This window comes from Tetrao urogallus, assembly GCF_951394365.1.
Source record: "Tetrao urogallus genome assembly, chromosome: 6".
Taxonomy (NCBI): domain Eukaryota; kingdom Metazoa; phylum Chordata; class Aves; order Galliformes; family Phasianidae; genus Tetrao; species Tetrao urogallus.
Genome location: NC_136819.1, coordinates 24,688,524 through 24,708,405, shown reverse-complemented (window position 1 = coordinate 24,708,405; position 19,882 = coordinate 24,688,524). Strand labels below are relative to the sequence as shown.

Genomic DNA, 19,882 nt, shown 5'->3' with positions numbered 1-19,882 from the left:
ACCAAATGTACTTAGTTACTGCTCAAAACTGTACAGCTTCACATGAAGAGAGCCGATAGGTTACCATTCTTCTAATTACAGTATAAAGAAAACTTATCTTTATACATTATACAATCAAGGCAAATTGCTTGGTATATTTCAATCATTTGATTTCAAACCATTCATACACGGACATGTCTAAGCAGGTATACAGCAGCAGTCTTAACATTGGGTTGCTCACAAGCTGCCCTTACTGTTACTAGGAGAATGATACAGCATAAGGGATAGAAACATGCTGCAGCACATACAAAGCATTCCTTAGGAAATGGTCTTAGAAGTAGCTACTCCTTTTAGAACTGGTTGCCAAATCACACTTAACGTTTCTTCCAAGCTATTCCATTCGTTACAAACAAATTTCTTATTATCAGGTCATGCAAGACGACGCCCCGTGTCTACAAGGGATCTAAAACTTCTCATTTAGCCACTTTGGTGGGTTATCTTTTTTTTACTTTTACCTGACAGGGAAAACGTAGCCACTTCGAACTCTGTAACAAACTAGATTTAAAGAACTATTATAAAACATGAGACAAGGCACTCCCGTGCTAGAGACGGCTTCCGACCCGTACACGCAGAGAAGGGCAGGAGGCTCTCAGTGACAGCTTACCGACGTCTAAGGCCCTTTTCACCTCCCTAGCGGTTGCCACCCGCGCCGCTCGGTTCGCCTCGAACCCCGCAATGGGCGCCGTCCCGAAGTTACTTTGCCCCGTGGATCGCTCCCGCTTTCCGACGGCGTCGGCTGGCCCGGAGCCACCACGTCCCGCGTTAAGAGGGCGCGGAGCCTCCGGACGGCAGCGCAACCGCCCGGCTCGGCTCCCCGCCCCGCCGCGGCCCGGCTCCGCTGCCGAGTTCCCCTCGCAACCAAGGCCACCGGGCGGTCGCGGCGGGCCCGGCCCGCTCCCACTCCTCACCGGGGCGCCGCCCGCGGCTCTGCCGTCCCATCTCGCCCCTGAGGGCCGCTCCAGCGGGGAGGCCGCGCTGCGGTGCGGGGGGCCGGGAGTCGCCCGGGTGCGCGCCGGATCCGGCCCAGAGCCTGGGGAAGCGGCGGTGCGACCGTGCCCAAGCCCGGCCCGGCGAGGGATCGGGGCGGCGGGATGGGCGCGGCCCCCTGATGGAATCCTCGTCCACCTGCTGCACTCACCTGAGCGCGGCCAAGGCCGCGGGGCCGCGGCCGGCCCAGCCCCTCCGCCTCTTCCTCTCACTCCGCCATCTTCCCCTCCTCACCGCGGCCACCCGGCGGGGGGCTCGCGGCTCCCGGCGACGGCGTCCCGCCCCCTCAGCAGCAAGCCTATTGGATGCCGCTCCCAGGCATCCGCCGTCCGGCTTGGACGTCGATTGGTAGCCGGCACCGTCCGTCACAGATGCTCACCGCCCACCTCTGAGGCTGCCCTTTTCGATTGGCTCCGCGAAGAGCACACGCCCGCGGAACGACTGGCTCGGGCCGCGCGAGCGGGCCGCCCTCGAGCGAATCCTCCCTTGACCTCCACGGAATTGGAAGGAGCGGCTCGGGAAGGGCGGCCCCGGCAGAACGGGCGGCGCCCGCGGGCTGAGGCCCTCCGGCCGCAGCTCGGCGGGGAGGAGCGGGCCTGCTCCACAAAGCATGCCGGCGGCCGCCCCTGGCGCCGGGACCGACGCTCCCCGCCCTCCATTCGGCGCACGTTAACGGTCACGTCCTCGGTGCCGCGTGCGGAGCGGCCGAGCCGAGCTGGGGCGGGCCGCTCGTTGGAGCGGCTGCCTCCGCTCCCACTGCCGGATCCCGTGGCGCAGACGCATCTATTTTTATCGCCCCCGCCAGCAACTGTAATTTTACGCTTGAAGACGACCGGTGAACGCATCGAGTAGTGTGAAGGAGTACGGATCCATTCACAGAGCTCCCGAGAACCACCCCCAGCGCGCACTGACTCATCACGGCTACAGGCGGCCCGCTCCGCAGGAAATCCCAACCGCGCTCCCCTACCGGGCAGCTTCGTGCCCGCGGTCGTGTCAAAGGAAACCTGCCTCCTCCACTGCTAACATCTGCACGCTATTCCCAATTTTTTTTTTTCCGGAGATCTGCTTATACGTGTACAGATTCCTTTTGAAATATTTTAAATTAAACAAAACATGAAATCTCCATTCTGTACAACTTGTCTACCACCTCTCACTTCACAACTCAAATACATAGGCTGCAGAACACTGAATAAGATACTCAGTTGTAGACAGCCTGAGCTGTAAACTAGAGAATCATGTTTTTGTAGTTTATCCTTGACTAGCAGGGGGTATGGAAGCCTCAGGAAGGTTGCTAACAATACTTATCAATCAGCTACTTCTCATGAAGATAAAAACAGCTTCTCAATAACCAATGCCCATCTCTGAAACTAGCCTATAAACTTCAGTAAAGACAAAATTCCACAAGCCTAAGGTTGCCTTCCTATTGCTTTGCATCCCATGCAACTTCTAATTGATTTGAACAGCTAATAGGAGAGTCAGATCTGCTTTTTTCCTTCCCCTTTCTTTCCTCCACCCTCAAGGAAAAAAAGCACCAAAACACCCCCCACCCTTGTTTGGAACCATGGAGAAATGTAATGCTCCTGTTCTTACAGAATCCATGTTGTAGTGCTGCATGTGCTCCTGTGGAGGTCCTGTTTTAGACTACTGGTTTCTTCCACTTTACCAGCAGAAAGAAGGATTTTGGCAATACTCTCAAAACAAAGTTACAAGAATTCATTTGTAAAGCATGCTAGCTATACTATTGCACTATTTTCTAGCCTGAGGATATCCATTACAATAAATTGTGTGTGTTTGTTTTTTAATACAGTGGAAGGTTTATTTATGGGTTGATAAATACAATATCCAGTCTCACTGGGACAATAAGGCACAACTGTAGGTTACAACTATACAGCCAGAATAGGAGAGCAACACTTTAAAGCAGATCACAATGCGTACAAGTTAAAAAAACAAAAAAAAAAACAAACAAAAACAAAAACCTACTTCATTAACATTACAATCCTATTTTACATGACAGTCAAAACATTTTTCCTCATACAGAGGTTTTTAATATGTTTCTGGACTTGTGCTGCACACTGCAAAACAAAGGAAAGCATTTTATTCTGCAATTCCTTAATTTAAAACAAACCAGAAATCCTTCAGAGACCTGCATGTTATTTTACAGAAGTAAATGAGTCAAGGAACAAAGAAAATAAAACTAATATTTGAGGGTAGTTTGAGACTGGCAGTATTTATAGAAATATAAACAAATGACAAAGAAGCAGTTGTAACACTGATTCTTCAATAAAGAAGCTCCTAGGGCTTTTTGGTTTTACTGTAAGGTCTTCCCAGACCATAGGCTGCTCCAGCTGAACTAGGTGAGATCATTTGCCAATCTAACCACAGAAAAGTGAGCTGCTGTTGAACCTTCAATACTTCTGACATCTTGATTTGATTGGGAGTAAATATATTAACTGTATTAAATGAAAGATAAATGAAAGCATAATTATCTTATACTTGCAGAGAGATTTATGTAGAAATATATTCTGAAATATCACTAGTAGTACTCAAACTTAAAATATGTACTTCCAAGCAATATTTGCATGCCCAACCTTCCATAAACACACCTAGTACAATCAACACAAATCTAAAAGACCAGGACTTCCATACTGAAAAGTGCAAATAACTGCTAGTGTCCAGGTCACTAGAATTAAGAAAAAAAAAAAAAAAAAAAAATCAGTAATGTTCCATGACACTTATCAGGGCAGTGACAGAAAGACAAATCCCAGTTTTTGGCATGAATAGTTTTCTTGCATTATGTATGCTGGTAAACAAGTTCACACCTTCAGAGGCAAAGCCACCCAAATGGGAAGAGGCATCTTAGAGTAAAGCAACCTGGGAAAGGTACTTCATGTTTCACCTGACTTCATGTCAAGTTTGGAAGCTACTCATAGGAAAGAAACATTCCTGCAGCAGATGCAGAAACTATTTAAGTGACTTAGTGCAGAGCTCCTATTTCCTTTGAGGACACCACTGTCCATCTCTACCACACATTCTCTTACTGTGCTTATTCTCCTACTGTGAATCAATCCCCAAAAGAAGAAAGTCTCCACACCATACCTCTGGACTGTTACCATGCATTCTGTGCTAGTTTGCAATGACACCATAAGAACTATATCATCTTTTTGTAGAAGTCAAGATTTGAAAGCAGGGAAGAAAAAAATTAAAGAGCCAACTAAGGAAGAAAGAGATAGCTATGATGTGAAGCCACTACTGGAAACGAAGGTGAACAATTATCATTGCACTTAGTATTTGAGTAGATACTCATCTTCAAGAAGCATTGCAGAAGGCATTTCTGTGGCATTTTCCTTTTTCCATTCTCAGATTCAGAACTCAGAAGAATCAGTTTGTAGATTAAACTGCAGTACACCAAAAGGAGAAACATTTACTCATAACGCACAAGGAGACAAGGGAAGAAGTAAAAATTAAAAATGGAAGGATTTTTTTTAATGCTCCTTTCCAAGTTCCATGGCAGCTATTTCTCTTAGTTCCTGATGCACAGGGAATGTTCACATTGGTAGAACAAATCAGTGAAGGGTTGGAGATGTATTTTATATGCACCAGTAACAATGCTTTGGGGGAAGGTGGCAAGGAAATAATGAAGTTCTATTCATTTTATAGTAAGGGTAGAAAGGAATAGGTTCTCCATCCATCAGTGAAGAAAACGAATACTCATTTTCTGCTCTACGTCCACCTTCTCCAAAACCTGCAATAAGATCCAGAAACAGTTATTTTAGTTAATTTACACAAGATATTTCTTTCTTGCAAGTAAAAAGGACATGGGCAGGAACACAGAGCATCTTCAATTTGGCATGACATTCATCTAGAGACTGCTGTACTTTGTTCTGGAAAAAAACTCCAGCCATTTAAACCTGAAGAAGGATGTCAACTAAAATACAACTGATGCAGGTTGCCAATAGTCCAGAAAGGGCTGAGCTATTCTCAAAAGTAGATTGTACAAGCATGCATGGTGAGGAAACAATGGACTAGAAGAAGGGACACAAGCAGTTGAACTGAAAGACCACAGCAGACCATTTTAAAGCTGAATTCAGAGTAATTTAAGTTCTAAAAGATTCCTGGATGTCATTTAGTTCAGCTTTCTCAGTGCTGAAAGCAGGGCCAGCTAGACTAAGTCACTGAAGGTCTCACCCAGTTGAGTTTTAAATTTCTCAAAGGAAGAGGGGTTCTGTATCTCTAGCACCTGATCCTACTAAGAATTTCCCACATTGCATTTTGTTTATGCTGCCTCATCTCAGCTTTGTCCATACATCCAGGATGTGTCCGATTCCCATCATCCATCCCATCCCACTACATTAAAATTGTTACTTGGAGGACCACTTTTTTCTGCTGACTACATAATGGCTCCTTACTGCTAGCTATTCCTGCAACCATCAGGAGATGCAATTAACAGGACTACAGCTAGGAGTCCGTATGTTAGTATATAATTGGTTGTGTAACAGAAAATATAAAGTGAAATTGGACCAACACAACTATACAGAATTACTTTGTTGTTACTGCTAGTCAGGCTATTTGTGTAGAAAGAAGCATTTATGATAATATTACATTGTTTGCTGCATTGCAAATCTCTGTTGCCTCATTCTGAGCTAGTTTCGGGAGTATATTCTTATCTCATTTTTCAGCTCTTGTCACTATTTCATTAACACCTTATTCTACAAGATACGTTTAGGATCAGATGCCTGAAGTAGTCTTCGCATGAGATGAAAATTCTGCAGTATGTTCAGTGCTGTAGCTTACACGAGACAAACATGGACTAATTATTTGCACCCTAAGAGAACAGCTTAAAAAACATCTGTCCTAATAAGCCAAATGCAAGCAGAAGAAATACTTCAACAACTTATTTTTCCATCTGCATTTAAGTCTGAACGGTCTGTTTACTAAGCAGCTGCATTTACTTGTGTCAAATATGTAATTTACCAACCTTTACAAACTCTGCAAAGGAGATGGCACAATCCCCATCTTGATCAGCTTCCTGGATTGTCCTGTCAGCAATGCTGCCAAGCTGCTCATCTGAGATGTTGACACCAACCATCATCCGTAACACCTGTAACATATATAAGTCCTTAGATTATTATTTTTTAATCATAGGTGGTATAAATACAAGTATTCTTAATATTATTTCTCATGCATGCTGCCTAGGTAATGACTTAGAAGAACAACTCAAAGATTTCCATGGAAATATTTCTGGACAGTTTGGGTAGTTTTTTTTTTTTATTATTACTGGTCCTTATACATAAATGATTTCAGGAAAGAAAGCTTTCTTCTTCAGCCAGCTTTCTCACTAAGCAGCTGAAAGACACAGAAGTAGTAAAAAAAAAAAAACTTCTGAAACTAGAAAAAAATAACATTTTGTTCCAATGCTTCTAATTTTTCCCACAAAATGTATGAATACTTGATTTGAACATCTACCATTCAAAATGCTTCCTACAGGAATTTTCTAAGTATATGCACAAGTGATAGCAGCCATTACCCCCTAACGTTTAGTAAAGCATCTTCTGCACAGATTGAAAGTGGGCAGTTTCAGTCAAAATCAAAACCTTGTCTTGCATCAAGAACCGCAAATTGCCATGTCTACCTCCCAGGATTAGCAGTATGTAATTACTCCTAGCTTAAGCCTAGCTTAAATACATACAGCCACTGATGAACTTTGATTATCTTTGCTGGTCTTTGCTGCAGTTTCACAGAGTTTTATTCTAGTTAGAGAGTACAAAGACAACCAGAAGAATGACTGCATTCACCCTTAGCAATGTCCCCTATGAAGTCATGTTAGAAAGTTGCAGAAGACAGCTCTTAAGAGACTTAGTGTATTTGTTGGATTTTTAAGCATCTCTATCGATAAGACCTTCCTTTTAGGAATCATTTCTAGTAAGATCTTATTTAGCCTAACACTGTAGTTTAAATCTAGAATCCGTGGTTTGATCAAACAATCTGGGTTACCAAATGAGATTAAGGCTTCATATATCTAAAGCTTTAAACCAGAGATAACAACCACAAATTCCTGCAAGAATTCCATCAAGACCGTTACCAACACCCCTCTTCATTCTAAATGGTGTGAGATGACAGATGATGGAATTGTCTGAAGTACCTGAAGAAGCTCATCCCTGGAAATCTTGTCGTCTTTGTCTAGATCATATAACCGAAAAGCAACTGCAGGGAGAGAAAAAGAGCACTGAATTCAAGTGCCATTGTTTTTCTTCCTGACAACTACCTACAAAAATAACAACTCATCACAAATCATTTTAAGATAACTCATGTAGAATTTTGACTCCACACAATTCATGTTCAGTTCCATAGAAGGTTATTACCACATTTTTGCCGAGAAGTGAGGAACATTAAGTACACACGTAAGTACTCAAAGTTACAGAAGCATTCTACTTGCAGAGTTAATTCTTTCAAGCCCTTAATCACAGTGGCTCTATCATGTATTCAGTGCTTTGACTTCAGAGCCAGCCATTTTTACAATTGTCCATTACCTTCCACTATACTCTAGCTGAGATTTACAACAACTTTTAAGTGCTCTGGGAAGCGCTGCCTAGTGCATTCAGTAAGCACTATATTACACAGAAGACTGGAGAAAGAAATAGAAAAGCCCATTTGTGCACAAAACATGGCTTCTTAATATGATATAACCATTGCAAACCATTTTAAAACATTTCCTAAATGTTTTGTAACAAAAGACATATATGAACTTAAGATTCAAACAATTCTATCAAATCTTATACAAATATAGGTTGACTACTGATATTCTGGACAGGTAAGATTGCAAGTTCATTTAAAAAAAAAAAATCAGGTTATTATAGGGTATCATTCCACAGGGAAAGACTGGGTAGAAGACGCTAAACCCCTTTGCTCTCTTCTCAGAGAGAGAAAAGAATCTGAATTGCTTCTAACAGAAGGTCCCTATTTCTTACAGTGCAGCTTGTTACTTCGGCTGTTCAGTGGTTCTGGTCCATTCTGGTCTTTGCTCTTTTCATTATCTTCTATGGGCCGGAAGTGGGCTAGTGTCCTCATGAATCCACGGAAATTCACTTGGTCCTCCCTGCACAAGCATTTTAGCCAGTCAGCTTCAGCATAGTTCATACAGGTTTTTTATTTCAATAAAGAACAGTAAAAATGTCTCAACTGTCCATACCATGGAAATTCTTAATTCCTATCTATCCAGGGTTTAGCAACCTGTGATCAAAGGCAACAAATATCTTGTGTGATATACAAGGAAAAAAACCTGCAAGAAGTCTTGTTACGGACTTCTCCCCTCTTTGCCCACAAGCAGTGTTTAAATTCAAGCTTTCACCTTTTACCTTTGCCTAAGTTATCCTGCAACTACACCCAAGTGTAGCAGTATGTCTTGCTGATCTGAATCCTGGCCTTCAATACTGGAAATCTGCCTCTTTGGACTCATGCTGTAAATGTCATAAGCTACACCTTAAATATGATGCAAATTAAAAAACAGAAGTTGATCTGTTAACTAAGGCACACTTAGAAGGCAAAAAAAGCAAAGAAAAAATTTAATTAGTTAACTGCAATGCTACTTCACCTAAAGTATTACTGCTACAAGTTTGCTTTAAGAATCAAAGTCCATGCCTTTGACCTTCCTCAAAAGCAGGATAGCAAGAAGAACAGACAACAGTGACATGCAGGCAAATCTTGTCACTGAATAAAGTATACAAAACTCTCTCAAAAGAGACAAGTGTCTCTTATTATGTAATGAAAGCATACAGAGGAAGCAACATACCAACATGACTTTGAGAAGTTTGAGATGTTATCACCGAATTCAAATTCTGTGCTTTAATCATCATTTCATTCCTATCAGAAGTAGGAATGTACTGACAAACTGTACATTTTGTGACTATTCACAAATCCAGGCAGTTGGAACTCACCCTTCTGAAAAAAAGGCATTGATAATTCGGTCTCCCAGAGGATTGATGGCAAGCTCCGGAATCCGCTGGAAGTCTTCACGGCTAAGTGAGGTAAGAACACAACAAGCCTTGTAAGTCACAGGAGAAATAACTGCTTAAGAAGAATTGAGATGCCAACACTATTTGTGCTAGAAGCATCCCTAGAAATGGTGCTCACTAGTTTTCAATTTAAGGACGGAAAACTTCTGAAATGGTTTTGAAGGAAAAGTAAACTTCTTAAACTATGTGTTTTGGAGCTACATCTGGCAATGATTTCTCCAGACTAGTTCACTCCAGATTCTAGGACAATATCATGCTATGCTCCTTCACATATACTTGCAGGTGACCTGCACTGTTCAGTTTCACGAAAGAACTTCCTACATGATGAATGCTAAATTTCATATTTTTATCTCCCACTAAGAAGCACTTCTATTTTAAAACAGTAAGTTCACTCCTAGCTTGTGTACTAGATGCTGCTTCACCAGTTCACTGCCAAGATTCACTGCTCTTGCCAGCCATTCTCCTTTCTGCTCGTGATTATATATATAGGCACATGCTAGAATAAGCATAGCTACACTTATTGTTAGAACTTTTTTTCTGAACTAGAAGACAAAAGCTATGCTGATCTGAAGTAATTCCTTCATGCCAGTATGATTGTGAAAACAGTGTCCATTTTATTATTAAAATTGCCCGGATAATTTTTCTTCCAGCCTAACAATATCTCCTTGACAGGAAAGTGGGGTAATCCTGTCATTGCCAAGGCAGGCATAATAAGCAACTCTTTGTAAATACCTCCAGAAACAAAGTTTTTTTCAATATAATAGAGCGCAGCAGTTCATTGGTATAAGATATATTTCATGGTCATCTGGGCTTTAAAGTACAATAACAGCACCATATTAAGGCTACAAAAACAAACAAAACCCACAAAACCAGCCCCCCTAATCCCAGACTCTTCTGTCCACATACATAACTTAACAGTTACTGCCTGATCTCTAGAAACATTGGCTGTTCCCTTAAAGTCAAATGCAACCCTGCTATTTCTGACTTTTGAGTCAAACTTTCAAACTCAGTCATTCAGAACCTGCTACTTTTAAAATCCACTCTCTCAAAAATGAATCAGCAATAAGTTTGCACTAAAGAATCTGGCAGAGGAAAGCAAAGGAGAACAAACCTATTTAAGCACACTGGCCTTCTGAATAACGGTGCGATCTTAAAGACAGGAGGAAAAATGTCTGAGAAAGATCAAGCAGGATGTTCTGACTGTAAATGAACTCTGAAGTATTCCTAGTACTTAGTTACACCACTGCACAGTTAGTCCCAATTATAGCACATCTGTTACAACATGGCTAAAACTGTTTGACCTTCTAATAGAATGACCTGATCATATTTTTAAACCTACATCTACTCTGACCAGGTCTGAATTATTTTTAATTGGCAAAGTCACCATCGGCATAACACAATCAACTTGTTACCCTACCCTCCAGGACTGCTACCTTTTCAAGCTATAGCTGAAGGGCAGAGCATGCATTAATGACTCAGGTATGAAAATCAGTGATGTGGAAAACATGCACCCTAGAAGCAACATCTTAGTAACATAACTTCAATGCTAGCATTTAGGATCTAAAAGCAACAACTGCTCTCAGATTCCATTCAAGGCAAAAATCTCAACATTTCAAGGTTTTCTACTTGTATATCACTATTTCTTAGTATCAAGCCTCAATTAACACTCAGCATTCCAACTTCCAGTTCTACTTTATAGCAGGAGATTAACAATTAACCACAAATAACTCCCCAGGTTTCAAACCTATTTGTCCTGTCATTATCAGGATTGCAGCAGACCATTTTTGCTTGTTAAGAGCGCATTACTGAGTGAGTGTTATAATTGAAATGGCTCTCATGGCCATAAAAGTAAATTAATGCATGATGCAAGTTATTCTCCACTTCATAAAGGAAAACTTCCTGCAGTCATTTGGGGCCAACTTCACGTGGCTGAGGCTGGAACTTGCAGGAAACTCAGATGCCCTCTGCTTCTTCTGTTTTAGTAACATAGCAACAGGCACTTCTAACATGGTTATTTCCAGGGCTAGGCTTCAACTAAACCCTTGCTTAAACATAACATGCAAAGCAACCTTTAACTGCATGTTATTGTGGAGACCGGATGTTTTATATGTATTCCAGAGCATTCACAGATTGCAGCAAGGAATTTCTCAATTTTAAGACTGGACTCTATTTTCCTCCCATTATTTCTGGCTGTCCACCCTTTTACTTCAAAATGAGTGGGTGAAACAAAGTAAAACAGTACATTTAACATGAGGGATGGAAAAAAGGGGAAGATGTCCACAGAGTGAAGACAATAAGAAATATTTAAAGCTTCTAAAAAAAAATTAAAAGGATATAATTCGAAGTAGAGTAAATAGCACCATGGTCAGATTTCACAGGTTACTACTGAAAAGACATTTTATTGTTCTCTTCCCCCGTCAACATCAGCTTTAACATTTGTCAGACTGTCTGATGGTCTAACACACCTCATTAACAAAAAGGAAAGTTCCTCACTTTTCCTTCTCCATTCTCTCAATTATCTTTGATTAATTAGACTAATTTTTGAACAGCTTCTCTTTGCAAATACCACCACAGCTGACAAAGATGTGCTGAGAACATGGAGAAGTGATACAGAAAGAACAATCACCCTCCTCTTTCAACAGCCATGTCAGCCATCTCATCTAACTTCATCCTTACACACAGTTTATAAAAGTTTAAAAATGGTTTCTTAACTGGGGAGTAATTGCTTTATAAACATTAGGAAAAGAACGCCAAAATAACTAGAAGAAAAGCAACAGAAAGCATTATAAATAAATGAATGGACAGTCAAGGACAGAAGCATGAACTACTATAGTAACCCATCATTCACCAATCCAAATCCATACGCTTGTTTTGTCAGTGTTAGACAAAGCTAGAAATCCTTCACATTTTCTTAAGCAAAGGCAAAGAATTCCATACTCGGAGAGTTAGCTTGTACACTGTTGTTTATGCATGCACTATCAGTTTGAACTATTAAGAACAAGCCTAGAACTTTCTCAGTCTGAGCTGATTCAACTTGCTGACAAGTCAGCAGATGGCCCTGATAGTTCATTACCCTTCTCTCAGCACCAAACGCTTTCTGAAAGTTCTCCAAGAGACAGTCTTGTGAACAGCATTTTTAAGTGCATAATTTGCATAAATAGCACAGTATGTCTGCTCTACCATCAGCTTTCAGAACACTTGCCTACCGTCCTTCACAACTCACCAGGCTAAACCGATCGCTGTACAGCAAAAAAATACTTTTGAAGTGTTTAACATGTCATTTCCCAGTGCAGAAGTTGCTGCTATACAAGAGGCTCCTAGACACAACATTATAACAAAAGACAAGAACAGTTACCCTGGCTTTTACAACCTGTTTTCATTCATATGGCACAAGTCAGTTTGGCAATTTTGTTTAAGAAAATGAAGGAAATACCATGTTTTCTCTACACTTCTAAAGAACTGATAGCATTCACCAGTTGCTGCAATTCTAAACAGAAGATAAAGAGGGGGAAAAAAAAAAACAACATTCCTTCAAAATTATCTGATGACAGTAAGCACAGTAACTTCTTGCTTACCCAGAAGTTATTTGATAGGTATTTCAGAAGCCATGCTTTCTAAGCTTCTGACCCACTACTATCCCCAGCACTGTTTTTCAGGAAATACTTTTCCATTACTTAAACCTAATGACTGCTTCCACATATTGTGAGTGCCATAACAGGTTTCAAAATTTGAATGCCACTTTAACACAGCCATGGCTGGATACGGCCACACTCAGAGGCCAAGAATGCAAGTTCACAGAACAGTTTGCACACTTGAGGATTTTTCCAAATGAACTTCATTTCCTTTTCCAAGTACCACATGGTTATCAACAGAGACAGTAAAACATCTCATATTTAACCCTATGAAACCAACCAGGTTGCCCAAGGAGGATGTGAATGCCCCATCACTGGAGGCATCCAAGGCCAGGCTGGATGTGGCCTTGGGCAGCCTGGTGTAGTTGTTGGCAACCCTGCACACAGCACAGGGGTTGAAACTAGATGATCATTGTGGCTCTTTTCAACCCAGGCTATTCTGTGAACTACTAAGCAATATGCATCTTTCATAGCGTATATGACTAACTATTCCTCTTACACAAATCAAATATGATCACTGTGAAGCTTATAAAACTTTAAATCCATCTACTGAATCCTTAAAAATTGAAGGGAGGAACTGAGAAAGCATGTGCATCCAGGTTCCAATTGTGCTGGACTGTTGTGGATACAACCATCTTTAACCAGCAAAGAAAAAATCCACACGCAGACTTTGAAGATGCTGTTAGTATTCACTTCAAGTAACTCAATTGAGACATCAGTAGTATTTTTACCTATAGATCATCAGCTAGTCTGTTAGTCACAACAGCCAGGGTTACAATTTATGATACATCAGGTTCAGTGACAGGACAGGTTTAAGCAGCTCCCGCCCATCCCGTGTCAAGACAATTGTTTCCACCCCCACACTCCATCTTGCCATCCCTTCAGCTATGCCAGTCCACGTACTTACAGTACAACCACAGTTCAAATGAGAGGCTAAAAATATCTACACAAACTAAATGGGAATTAAGTGTACTTTTAACACTGATCAAAACTGATCACTTAGACATGTTTACACAACAGGACAGCACAATTTAAATGTTAACTGAGAAGTCGGCAATTTGTGGCACCCAAAGGAATTGCATGAGTCATGGAAGTAAATGGCAGGAAGTAGTGTTATATGTAGACAGGTTTATAGATAGGTCTAGCTTTATAGGCCATTCTACAGCCACACTTTGCAAGATCAGATCATGGAAAAAACCCAGGTGATCGCTGAATCAATGTTTACTGGGTTTGGGAGCAATGGAATAGCTATAAAGAAAATTAATCCCATTCCCACCAGACCAGTACACTATGTTAGGAGGTCTTTCCTCTTCCCGCTCTGTCCTGCATCATCTCAAGCTTCTGCAGTGGTTCCAGCATATGTGAAGCAAAACCTGTCTGTAAACAGGTTAGATTCCCTTTTTTGTTCATTCTTTTGGCAAGTTTTCAGAAATGTACATTAGCTTCCAAAGATGAGCCTTGAACACCGAAATCAACACAGAAAAGCAAGAGACTTCCAGCAAGAGACTACAGCCTTAGACCAGTTCATGTTGGTTGCAAAACTGCAGTTCTGGCATGTTCAGTCATGACCAGCTCATCTGTTAGACGTCTGTAGGCATCATCAATAGAACAGTAAACAGTCAAGTATAATAAGAGTTTATAATTAGTCCAGTAAATAAAGAGCAAAACAGTAACATGTTATACAATAACCAGATAATGCTTTCCAGCAGTTTTGGTGGATCAAAGTGAAAAATATTTTGCAGATGAGATTTAAGCTTCATTTTTATTTAACTGTCTATTAGGCTTACGTGATAGGTTTTGGTAGCAAGGGACCCTCTGTCAGCAGAGCACAGCAGCTGCCTCATGTTAGGTGAGAGCCAGCTCCAACCAGCTCAAAAAAGCACCTATCAAAGGCCAAATCTGAGCCAGCGTGCAACACTGTTTACAGCTGTGAGAACATATTTAAGACCAGGGAAACAACACTGCACAACAGCTGGGAGAGAGGGGTGATAAAATATGAGAAACAAGACAAGCTTGTTTCATCACATTTTCTCTCCCAATTCTGTTGAGGAGAGGGAGTGAGAAAACAGCAAAGTACAGCAGAGCCACCAACTAGCATGAAACCACTACAAACAGCAGCTAACCAGCTCACTTCTGTGCAGCATTGGAGCATCTTGCACATTTTCCGTTAGCTACTGCTAGAAAGAAAGAATCAAGTGAGTACTTATTTAGTTGCAGTGACTTAGTTTCAGCACTTTCATGTTATTTTTGAGCACATTAACAGACATGGTTGTTGTTAAAGACATGGGGCATCATATATAATTAGAAGTTCTTGCTCTCAAAATATCTTTCTCTTGAAAACCAGGATAAGGATAACCTAGTGGAACAATTCTTTTAATAATTACCTATAAACTAGAGGCAGCTTGTAGTATAAGAAGCGACAAAAATATGGTTAACATTTCTAAACATGTGTTGTTAAATCCTCAATATCAACTGAGCTTTCCTGTATTAATTACTACAAACCTTCAGCTCTATGGCAAAGAGAATTGTTATTGAGAGTACCTTTACTCAGTACAGCAATCAGATTTCTTTCATAAAAGAAGTTTGAAATTCCATGCACACACTATGTGTGAAGGAACCTTGTTATAACAGCCTCAGTGATTCACTACATGAGAAAAACATGCACACATCCCACAACAGCAAGCCACCGTTAAAGACATTTCAACAGAAAGAGACAAATTAGTGTCAGTACTTACCTAAGAGTGCCATTTTCTCCTTTGTCTAGGCTGGTGAAGCGACTATACAAGCGAGTGATTTGACTGTGGGAGACTGAAGAAAGAAAAAAAATGAGCACATCAGTGATTCCCTGCAGGAGCACACCACACTGCACCAAACTGCACTGCCAAGAGATCTGAATCACAGTTTCAATGTTTCTTTTATTGCTGGAAATTTTCTCAACAGCCTTCACCAGTCTTCTCCATGTCATTCGAGACACTGTAGACCTTTCTTGTAGTATCTTTACTTCTTTTCTTTGTCTCTACTCCTGTTGGTTTCTTTCCTCCCACCTTTAGGTGGGAAATGTATTATTCCTCCACCTCTAGAAAAATGACTAGGCTTGATACCTGATCACTTTTTGTTCGTTACAGGATTGTCTGAATCTAAACAGTTTATTCATTTTGTGGTTCAAAGCATGCTGCAGGCTTCTAGAACAGTGAATTCAAAACTGAAAAGTCAACTTCTAAACAAGTTCAAGAGTGAGCTGAAAAAGCAAGTGGAAAGAAAAAAATTACTTCAGACTAAATCTGCAATTTTAAAGAGTTATTCCAAGGCCACTTATTAAATTTAGCACAATGGCATCAACATTACCAAAATATTAGGCATTTCAAAGGTACCAGACATCCAGCACCTTAGGGGAGTCCACGGTCAGAACATCTATCTAGAATATTAATTCTGTAAAACTGAAAGAATATTTGACGGAATATGTTGGCTACTCAGAGCCCCCTCACAACAAGTTAGTGAATACATGAAATAAGACTAATTGGGCTGTAATGTTTGCTCAGTAAAGGTGTGATTACATCCAGTGTTGAACTAGCACATACTGCAATGTTTGGATTGAATTGTTTTAAAAGCCTTCACCAGCCCACATACAAAATTTATTTGGGAACAGGTTGCACAGCACTTGTCTGATCTGTAACAACTGAAGTAAAATTATTTTTATCAGGTCTGTTCTTTTCCAGCCTATTTGTTTAGGTTCACCTGCTCCCTCTTCTAGGATGACCTGCCAACAACTGTTCTTTTTCATGTCTCCTAAGCAACCTTCATTCTTTGCACTGGGTTGGGCAACTTGCTCAGTTCCACATAAGGCAACTTCTCTCCCATCAAACAGGGCAGCTTGCTCAAGTTCAAGTTAAGCAACACACACAGCAAGTAAATAATGCTATTTTCAAGACTTCCAGCATCTGCACTTTCTTTTAGATACCATACATGCAATCATAACAATGGATTATGAAGTGAGTACCCTGGGGTTACAACTTTGGTAAAAAAAAAAAAAAACTTTCAACTCCTCCATCTCTCATTTTCAAGTCAGTGTATCCAACTCCATTTTTGGAACACATCCACAACAGAATATGATGAGTTGGCACATATTGACAGGAGACAGCATTTGTTGATATCATACTGGACAAACAGCATATCATAGCAGTATGACAAAGGAACTTGATTCAGATCCAGCACTGCACTCTTTCCTAATTTCCTATTTGACTCTCATCCTTCATGAAAGCTGCAGCATCGGACACTTTTCAAAGCTTCCTCAGGCAAAAGAATTCCCTGCTGACCTAAAGAAAACCAGAGCAAGGTTTGCAACTTACAACCGCTTCTTATAACCAAAAACTAAGACTTAAAGCTTCTTGAAACATGACTTTATCTATAATACTCATTAAGGCCCTTCTAGAAGTTTAAGTCAAATCAAGACTGTAGCTGTATCTTCTATTTTAATTTTGCTAATTAGAAAATTTTTAGTAACGAGATATGCTGAAAAATGACCAAAACACTAGCACAAGATCATATAAACATATGATGTTTATCTATTTCCAAATACATCTCAAAAATGCAATATATACAGAGAAAAAAAAAAATCAAACCTGGAAAAGCATTGCAGATTCACAGTTCTTTTTTTTTTTTTAAAGTATCTTTAACAGTGACACTACCTTTATTCTATGATATACGAAAATATATTTCCTAGGCACATAAATAACCATAAGAAAATCCATTACCTCTTACTACTTAAATAATTCTCTTAAATCCTCATATAAATGCTAGCTTATTATTAATCCTTAGGTGAACAGCTTCAAAGCATGGGAACAAAGAGTATGAACCAAAGGCTTTGAACACTGTTACATTCCAATGGCTTTCCAAAGAGCTTGCAAGAATGCTGACAAGCAACATCTTGGACATCCTATCTGTTTTTCTTAATAGTGATTACTGAAATGGCAAAGTACTTTTCTCTCAGATTGGAGATAATCTGCCAGCAAGCACAACTCTTAATGGGAACAGCAGTCTCCAGTTCCTGGGAGCACTGCCTTTGCAGATGTTTCTAAACTTACTATGCTAGTGTTTTCCATCACGACATAAAGAAGTATGTAATACAGAACTTCCCTCTGAATTTAAAATTTAATTCAAGAGATTTTTAGTGTCATTGTACGGCTTGTGAAAGACTGTGCTTCAAGTTCCCACAAAGGTATCGTTTTAGTCTGTTCAACTAAGAAGCATTAACACATAGCTTATTACTAATATTAGTATTATCAGCTATTCGGTTTTGTGCTATATAAAATTCTATCACTGAATTCATTCCAATAAGTTAAATGTTAGGTTTGCTCTTTTGTACTTAACTTCGGATGAACTAGAACAGGCATTTTCCTCAAGGAAGCCAAAACAGAATCATTCAGAGAACTTACCACATCAGTCCATCAGCGGCATGTAATACTGCCAAACTGTTTATTTCAAGAAGTCCCTTTCTCAAACTCTTTAACTGAAGTATCATCAGCATCAAGTTTCTAGCAAATGATCAGATAGCCTATTCAGTAATACTACTTTAGTATTCTTCCTGCAAACTTTGTTCCAGGTAACTTCAGAGTCCTGTATTTCTCCTATCTTGTACCTCGCATAAGTAAAGGTTCACCTGTGTGAAGCACGGAACAGTCCTACAGGTTGGTGGAATTTTCCATCTATCTACAGAAGTAGAAAAGGCAGAGGAAAATACATTTCTAGACTCCATTTACAGACTGAAGAGTGAAAAAAAATTTGATAAAGTTCAAGAGGCACTTTATGACAGCTCACAAGCAAGCACAAATCAAAGAATATCAGTAATACTTGATTAACCAAATTGCATTTTACAACAGATAAAACTGAGTAATAAAAACACAGAAATTAAGTAAATTCAAGCAATAGATTTTAAACCTTCTGATCACAAACCACTAACATGGGTATTTAAGTAAAGCATTTAGAGGGTAACTAGAGCTTGATGGGTTTATTGCTCAGAAGGTCATGCCTGTACAACCACCTCAATTTACTTAGCCATTCAAAAAATAAAACTGTAGGAATTAAACCCAATCAATAATAAATCAAGTACGAGAAGGAAAGAAAAGTAAGTTTTCCCTTTTCTTAAACTTCCTGGAAGAGCATTCCAGATTTACAGGTTTTTTTCTTTTTTAAGAGCATATTAAATAGCAAGGCCACCTCCACACTATGGATTTTTGTGGTTAAAAAAGAATATAAATGCAGACTTTTACATTCCCACTTGTTTATCATAACCCTCCTGTACAAAGTTCACCTGACACAGGGAAAGGATCTCGGAAAGTATGTTAACTCACTCAGCTGTCCAATACATTGGCCAATACTATCTTAGTTCTCCTGTAGCCTTTTCTGGACCCACTCATTTCCCTGCCACAAATAAACTATTGCTTATGACATACACAAGACAACATTTCAGTAGAAAAAAAAAAAGCAAAGTATTTTTACAGAGCAAGGAAAAACCAGCAAGCATGAACAGAGCAAGAACACTGTACGAGACACTGATTTGACAAAGAAAAACCAGAATAAAAAGCAAAGAGCAGAGCAATACTACCTCTGCTCTGATTAGATGGAAAGCAGCATCACCATCATCCCTCACCCTGAAGGTGGAGAGGCACTGGGGAAGCAATGGGTGCCCCATGGCTGGAGGGCCCAGAGACAGTGGGGAGAGCCCTGCACACGGCTCGGGGTTAAGGGACAGCTACACTTTGCTAATTGCTAACTAAAACAGAAATTTATTTTTTTCGTTACTGTGGTTCAACACAAGACTTCCACAAGTTATACTAGCTCCCCCATACCCTCAATAGCCCCAGCTGTAGCAACACAACAACTAACGCTGGGAGGAAAAAAAAAAAAAAAAGTACTACAACGAGAGAGCAAAGGCCCCCGGCCCACAACTCTCAGCGGCCTCCACGGGCACTTCCCAGCCCACCCAGCCAGCAGCCCCGCGGCCTTCCCGTCCCCGTTCTACGAGCCGTGCGAGGAGCCCAGCACAACCGGCCCAGACGCCTCTCGGCGGAGGACAACTGCTGCCCACCGCTCCATACTCACAGCCCGTCTCCTTCTTGATCTCCTCAATCTCCTCGTCCCGGAGTAGCGTAGACGCCCGGGAACCCATAGCTGCAACCAAAGGCAGCAACGAGACCTCGGCTCCCCCGGACCTAACCC

General features: G+C 40.7%; 1 protein-coding gene across 1 annotated transcript; it reads right to left on the bottom strand.

Moving 5' to 3' along the window:
* Positions 1–4,714: 4,714 nt before the first annotated feature.
* CHP1 (calcineurin like EF-hand protein 1) lies at positions 4,715–19,832 on the bottom strand (the record flags this gene model as incomplete). Its single annotated transcript, XM_079537386.1, has 7 exons — positions 4,715–4,768; positions 6,002–6,124; positions 7,166–7,227; positions 7,992–8,119; positions 8,958–9,038; positions 15,403–15,475; positions 19,766–19,832. 7 exons carry the CDS (start codon positions 19,830–19,832, stop codon positions 4,715–4,717), a joined length of 588 nt encoding a protein of 195 aa, XP_079393512.1.
* Positions 19,833–19,882: the final 50 nt, after the last annotated feature.